Genomic DNA, 8,049 nt, shown 5'->3' on the forward strand with positions numbered 1-8,049 from the left:
TCAGGCATTATGTGTCTAAATGATGACGTACGGATTACCCAACAGAACTCGCATGTTTTTTTAATGGCCCTGAAAAATAGAATGGTTAAATAGAACAAAGCATTTATGTAATAAGAAAATAGATTAAATGTCAATACTAATAATGAACAAAAACAAATATTTATCTTTAAATACATGGTTAACATTTATTTAGCATTTTTATTAAACTATTTCATTACAAATTACATGATGTCAATTCACTTAGGGCTAGGCGATATAGTAGAAAAATTATCACAATTTATTTGTTCATCCAAAATTGATTAATACCACCATTTTTTATATTTTTTTCAACTAGTCAGTTTTAAACTATCTGTACTAAAAATTAAATAAACAAAAGGTTAGACATTTGTTTATTAACACACTGAGTAAATAAAGCAAATTAAATACGATAAACATAGAAAAATATTTAAATGTTAACTTAACAGTAAGACAAATGTAAAAAATATAAAAAAAAACATTTTTAAGTTTTGAGTGTTTACGCATTGATACAAGACTCGAAATAAACAAATTGCCCCGTCCAACACCATTGCTACTTTCAAATGATCATCTTTAATAATAATAGCGATACCAGTAGTTTCAAGTTAAAACACTGGTCACATTGCTAGTAGCAGCTAAACTGCTAATCTGCTACATGTGCTGTTTGCAGGAAGAAGTTGTACAGAATCAGCTCACAATTTCCGTACAATCAGTTGGGTGGTACTTTTTCAAATGATTGCATGTGTTGTGTTGCCGGTTGTGTTGTGCATACTATGTGCATTTGCCGGATTTTCTCCATATCACTTTGGCGACAACTGGAATAGAGTTAGCTCTTTTTCTGAACAATAGCCTCGTCTTCTGAGTACACCTCCAAGTCATGGCTGGCATTCATTTTGCTGCCCCATGAACAATAGCAAGATCTGATAGCTCAGTTACAGCTCATGTTATTCTATTCTGTGTTACATGTGTTTTATGTTGCACGCTTGCACCAAGTAAAATTCCTAGTTTGTGAACCCGTTCTCAAACAATGGCAATAAAAACTATTCTGATTCTGATTCTCAGCTGCGCAAATGGCTGCAACTTCGCTCATTCCTACTTATTTCTGCAGCAAATTGCAACCGGAAGTGAGCGGGAAAATGTCTACTCATGATTGGCTGTTGTTGCGTACGTTTGTGCAATGTTTGAGCAGGTTATTATTTTACATCATCATGATCATACATACATTCACCAATTGACATCATTACTGTAAGTCAATTGCTGACCTGTGTAAAAAAGTAGGTTTTACCTAACACAATGACTACAGTATTTTCCGGACTACTTTTTCCCACGCATTGAACCCTGCAGCTTTTAAAACATTGCAGCAAATTTATGGATTTTTGTTAATTTCATAATGTTTTGTATTCAACAGTTTTCGTAGAAAACCGACAGACACTGAAAAGGTGTGTTATGGTTTGTGCTATGGCGCCATCCTTTGGACGAGTTTGCTCACTGCAGGTGCTGCCGATTGAAATTGTACTTCCTGTTTTAGTTCTTGAACCGGAAATGTTCGTCCAGAGTGTTTAAAATTGTGATTATTATTCTGGCCATAATCGTGCAGCCCTAAATTGAACATTAAATACAATGTACACCTTATTTTTACTTAAATGGTTTCCAGTTTCCCCAAAAGTTGTAGGACTTCCTCCTTACTAAGAAACATTGTCTCATCTGTTTGCTGACAGATGACCTCGAACTTGGGATTGTGATCTAGCGCCCCCTGCCCGACCACAATGACATAAGGGTAACCCTGTCGGCTGGCGTCCTTTTGCCTCTTCCCAATGGTCATCTGGGTGCGGTCATCAAGAACGACCTCACCTCTCAAATGAGGCAAAGTCTCTCCTAAAGTGTGAAGGAGCTCCTCAGTCACGGCCGTCGCCTCATCAGCCTTGCTGCCCTTCTTGGGGGGTAAAACACACACCTGGTAGGGTGCGAGAAGACCTGGCCAGCGAATACATTCATCAGTCGACATCACCTCAATGGCCGCAGCGAGAATACGCGTCACTCCGAGGCCGTAGCAGCCCATTTCCGCAACACTCGCTTTGTTCTGGGCATTGATGAAGGTGGCGTTGAACGCATTAGAGTACTTTTTTCCCAGGTAAAAAGTGTGGCCCACCTCAATGCCCTTGGACTCAATGAGTGTATTCTTTTTGCACCGGGGACATTCAGTTCTGTCCGACACCATGGTCTCTACGTTAGCTGAGAAGGAGCAGCTGCCACACACCAGAAGCCTGTCCTCGCCAATGTCCGCAGGCAACTGGAACTCATGGGAGAGTTTTCCACCTATGTTCCCAGTGTCGGCCTGTACTTGAACGCACCGCAGGCCCAGTCGTGCGAAGACCTGAGTGTACGCGTGGCACACGGACTCGTACGTTTCATAAGCAGCGTCCTCACTCACATCAAAAGAGTACATGTCCTTCATGTAGAACTCCCGTCCACGTAGAAGACCAAACCTTGGCTTTGGCTCGTCTCGGAATTTACGAGTGATCTGTTTGAGGCAAAAAGAACAAGTCAATTACCAAAGTTTGGAGCCGGAATTTGTATATTTTTGTTGATTTGTTTTTCTAAATAAGACCAAAACTAAAAAAATTAAACACCAGTTACTTGTTTCCATATTTGTTTCTAGACCCAAAATATTAAAATGGAAAACAAAGTTTTTCAGATTTTACTATCCATTCTCGTTTTGGGTCTAGAAACAAATACTGAAAAAACAAGTTATTTGGGTTTTTATTTTACATTGAAAAATGAATGAACGAATGGTACACGGATTTGGCAGCTATTAATGGACATGATTTATTCATTATGGATGAATGGATATGTTATGTTGCCTTTGTAATTAATTGAACCAGTAACTCTGCCATCCTCTTTCTTTCACTGTGGTTGTTTTTAAAGGGCTTTATCAATAAAGTTGGTATGGTTTATAGCGTCTTAGTTATCATACAGCCAAACATTGAGCGTAACAAATTAGTCTGTTTGTCCATGTGTCATTCTGCATAATTGAGTGCCAAACCAAAAAAAAAATCGCATGCATAGATGACTTGGTCTCTCTTTTTTTATTGAGCATGACTGCAAAATAACCCACCATGGGGCCACTGAACGCTGTGAGTGCCAGTACTTTGATAAGGACGGTGAGAAATACTATTGAATTCAGAGTTTCCCCTTAATGTAACGGAATGTGGCGCACCACCGCGGCAATTGCATGGCCACCACATCTTAAAAAAAGGTAAAAAGTAATATAATGTATTGTAGCCTCCAGAAGAAGTCACACAAGTCTGACGCTATTTTTAAATTGTATTGACAATCTTATGTTAACAAACGTCACAATTCCAACAAGTTTGACCTCCCTTGCAAATGTTTGCGTTTCAGTGCTTTCCCAGACACACAAGACATCCTCACTCTCCGCCAATTCGCTGTGTTTTCAGGCACGGACGGTGTGTTTGTGATCATGGGAAAATTTATATCAAATCAAAACCACACAAACATAAAACATTACCACTAGCAGAACCTTACAGTATGAATGGATATAATGCCTATTGTGTGTGCACTATGGTCTAGTGATGCACCGAAAAATGACTTTGATCATGTAAGCAGCGCTGCTGAAACTGGATGTAAACAAGACACACGCGATTGTCTGGAGCGTAGTTCAGCATGTCTGTGATGTGGATGTTACTTTAATATATCCCAGATATAACCGCAGACAGTAATCTACAAAATGTGCAAGTATAAAGAGGACAGTGGCGGCTTTCAAGGTGAGAAAGTTCAACTGGCGCAGTAGCGCCAAGCAAGTGTGATGTCATGCTCGATGCAGCTCGCTTTTCGTCGGGAAAATTGAGGGACAAAAGTAAACACGAATACGTTGAACATTCTATAACAACACCAGAAAAAGCTGCTCGATTTGTTGCTAGTTGCTTTAAATAAAAAAGACATTAAAAGTTTGACAAAGTACATTTGCAATATTGGCAATTGTCGCTGTTTATTGTACAAATGATATTAAAAGCTATGTTAATACTAATTAATAATAACAGATTTATTTTTAAATGTACATACCGTATTTTTCGGACTATAAGTCGCAGTTTTTTTCATAGTTTGGCCGGGGGTGCGACTTATACTCAGGAGCGACTTATGTGTGAAATTATTAACACATTACCGTAAAATATCAAATAATATTATTTATCTCATTCACGTAAGAGACTAGACGTATAAGATTTCATGGGATTTAGCGATTAGGAGTGACAGATTGTTTGGTAAACGTATAGCATGTTCTATATGTTATAGTTATTTGAATGACTCCTACCATAATATGTTACATTAACATACCAGGCACGTTCTCAGTTGGTTATTTATGCGTCATATAACGTACACTTATTCAGCCTGTTCTTCACTATTCTTTATTTTTAAATTGCCTTTCAAATGTCTATTCTTGGTGTTGGGTTTTATCAAATACATTTCCCCCAAAAATGCGACTTATACTCCAGTGCGACTTATATATGTTTTTTTCCTTCTTTATTATGCATTTTCGGCCGGTGCGATTTATACTCCGGAGCGATTTATACTCCGGAGCGACTTATACTCCGAAAAATACGGTATATATTTTTGAGCCTTTTTTAAAGAAAATCATATCGTCATAGCATATTATGCAAATTAAGCCCCAAGATGCAATCTAGCGTTTTTGTGTTGATCCTTGTAATGTCTCCGGGGCTAAATTCAATGCCCATGTTGACCAACTACTCAGTTTATGGCCACAACCTCTTACTACACAGGTGAGAAGCATGATTTATAATCTAGAATTAACTTGTACCAACTCAAAGGCGATGCAGAAGCTCATTGGCTCAGTGCATCAATCATCGCATAAGCTAGTTACCTCTACTTAATCAAGGAGCTTTTAAAAGTAGTTCCTCTGCATTAGCTATTATAATAACAATGCTGCTAATACTTGGTAAATGGAGTACCATTGGCAATTTTTGGAATGTCATTTTAAAGGGCTTTATGGGCAGGATAGATTAATCTGATTAGCTGCATTAATCACTGTGTCTTACAAGCCAAATATTAGTGAAGTGTGAAGTGAAGTGAATTATATTTATATAGCGCTTTTCTCTAGTGACTCAAAGCGCTTTACATAGTGAAACCCAATATCTAAGTTACATTTAAACCAGTGTGGGTGGCACTGGGAGCAGGTGGGTAAAGTGTCTTGCCCAAGGACACAACGGCAGTGACTAGAATGGCGGAAGCGGGGATCGAACCTGGAACCCTCAAGTTGCTGGTACGGCCGCTCTACCAACCAAGCTATACCGCCCCCCTGTATTACTACTATTACAAATTAAAATGCATAAAAAACAGAAAAACACATGTTCTTGTCTTACAAGGTGGGATTGTGAATGATGGGAAAAATTCCCCCCAAAAATGCAGTTCCTCTTTAAAGATAAGAAAGGAACATATTTTCCTAATTGAATTATTTATTCATTCTACTGAATACCCATCACTAGTCCTACTAAATAATGGTTACAACAGGTGGAGTGTTAACCTGGTACAGCAGCAGAGGGAGTTGTCTGTAGGACTGGGTGGTCTGGTGAGCCACCAGAGTGGTCACGGCCTCCTCATGCGTGGGACCCAAACAGTAGTCAACATCATGGCGATCTTTCAGACGGAAGAGCTCCTTTCCCATTAGGTCCCAACGCTCACTGGTTCTCCAGAGATCCGCTGAGCACAAACTGGGCATGTCTATCTTTTGCCCACCGATCTGCTGCATCTCCTGGTCAATCACTCTCACCTGGTGGATAGAAGGCAGGTGTAACAGACCCTTGACATTACTTTATTTTGTTATTTTTTAATAAAGCAATCAAAATGTAAATACTGGATACATTACAATCCTAGGAATGGGCGATATGGTCTAAAATGTAAATTGAGATATATATTTCAGCCTCTAACGATATACAATTTGGTATGTGAATCACAATACAACCACTACGTTACAAATGTCCTTGATTTAGCTTCTAACATATGCAGCAACATATTGCGTCATTTCCAGTTGTATTATTTGTTAAAACTATTATCAATCTATTTGATAATTTACTGTTATTAGCTGGATAATTTCTGTTGCAACATGACTCCATCTACACTTTTCTTTTGATATAAACTGGGTGTCCAGCTTTGTACAAGTAAATGCACTGCAGGACTGCTTGTAGCAGAGCTTATATCAGAGATTTTAGATGCAAGCCTTGTTACTTGTTTTTTTTGCTGAGATTGGACCAATATCCAATATAAATATCAGATCGAGAAGCCCCCATTGGCTATAACAATGCTAATACTGAGCATTTTCATTTTCATTGAATATTTTCATTTTTGATCACAATTATAATTAGACAAAAACACTGGATGGCGGTGTAACAGTATCAACTAAATATTTAAATTATTTCCTAGTATTGGTTCTGATTTTGCCCTTTAAACACTCCTGTGTCAAGGGGCTTATTTTCCGAGTTTGTAAACAATAACAAAAACGCCAAAAGATTTTCTAATAATGAAAATAAAGGAACCTAGTATTGACCGTATACTGATAATATTAGGGGTGTGGGAAAAAAATCGATTCAAATTCAAATCGCCATTCTCACGTTGCACGATTCAGTATTGATTCTCACTTTTCAATCATCGATTTAATTTTTAATTTTTTATTAATCAATCCAACAAACCAATACACAGCAATACCATAACAATGCAATCCAATTCCAAAACCAAACCCGACCCAGCAACACTCAGAACGGCAATAAACAGAGCAATTCAGGGGAGACACAAACACGACACAGAACAATCCAAAAGTAGTGAAACAAAAATGAATATTATCAACAACAGTATCAATATTAGTAACAATTTCAACATAGCAGTGATTAAAAATCCCTCATTGACATTATCATTAGACGTTTATAAAAAAATAAAATAAAAATAAAAATGAACAATAGTGTCACAGTGGCTTACACTTGCATCGCATCTCATAAGCTTGACAACACACTGTGTCCAATATTCTCACAAAGATAAAATAAGTCATATTTTAGGTTCATTTAATAGTTAAAATAAATTTACATTATTGCAATTAGTTGATAAAACATTGTCCTTTACAATTATAAAAGCTTTTTACAAAAATCTACTACTCTGCTTGCATGTCAGCAGACTGGGGTAGATCCTGCTGAAATCCTATGTATTGAATGAATAGAGAATTGTTTTGAATCGGAAAAATATCGTTTTTGAATCGAGAATAGCGTTGAATCGAAAAAATCGATTTATAATCGAATCGTGACCCCAAGAATCGATATTGAATCGAATCGTGGGACACCCAAAGGTTTGCAGCCCTAGATAACATACTTGGTATTTCTACTGCCAATATTTGAATCAAAACGTCCACCGCTGTTTACATTCAAAAGCTCTAGCTTATCGGTTAGCATAGCCTCCAAAGATGTGTTGTGAAGCATGTTTAGCTAGTCCTCATCCTTCAGAGATAATGATAACGTAGTTTATTTACTGCCAGGGAGGTGAGGATTGCTGACTTTAGGCCAAAACATACTCCATCGTCACATAGCTCGCATAAGCGACGCCTAATTGCTTCTCACCCTACAGACTCTGTTGTTCACCTCCCAAAAAAATCGAGCTCCGCATCAGCTGCGACACAGACCACAGAGCTGTGATTGTTAAGTGTTTGCCGAGGAGCGTCCCTCAGCACAGGAGAGCAAACGTTGTGCTTGAAATGCACAAATTATTGTTTGAGATAAAGCGATAGTAATTGAACATTGATATTGTGTACCTAATATATCGGCGCACTCTAAATTACTAATTGTGTCGTTTTTCTGCTTGGTGTCGCTTCGTCCAGAAGAAGTCACACAAAGTACAACACTCTTTTTAACTTTAAGTGCCAATCTTGTGCTAACAATCGGTTTGATTTCGACACATATTCTCCCTTGTGCACACGTCCGTCACAGTCATTTCCCTCACACACAGCACTTCCTCATTCTCCGTCAA

At 38.1% G+C, this 8,049-nt stretch overlaps 1 protein-coding gene across 1 annotated transcript in view; it reads right to left on the bottom strand.

Moving 5' to 3' along the window:
- Positions 1 to 281: 281 nt before the first annotated feature.
- LOC133634912 (probable proline--tRNA ligase, mitochondrial) overlaps positions 282 to 8,049 on the bottom strand; it is a 19,187-nt gene continuing 11,419 nt past the window's right edge. The window contains exons 3-4 of the mRNA XM_062027568.1: positions 5,570 to 5,815; positions 282 to 2,536 (exon numbers count right to left, since the gene is read on the bottom strand). Coding sequence (XP_061883552.1) covers positions 1,655 to 2,536; positions 5,570 to 5,815 — 1,128 coding nt within the window. The 3' untranslated portion in view covers positions 282 to 1,654. The remainder of the gene's footprint in view (positions 2,537 to 5,569; positions 5,816 to 8,049) is intronic.

The sequence above is a fragment of the Entelurus aequoreus genome, linkage group LG19 (assembly GCF_033978785.1).
Source record: "Entelurus aequoreus isolate RoL-2023_Sb linkage group LG19, RoL_Eaeq_v1.1, whole genome shotgun sequence".
Classification (NCBI taxonomy): Eukaryota; Metazoa; Chordata; class Actinopteri; order Syngnathiformes; family Syngnathidae; genus Entelurus; species Entelurus aequoreus.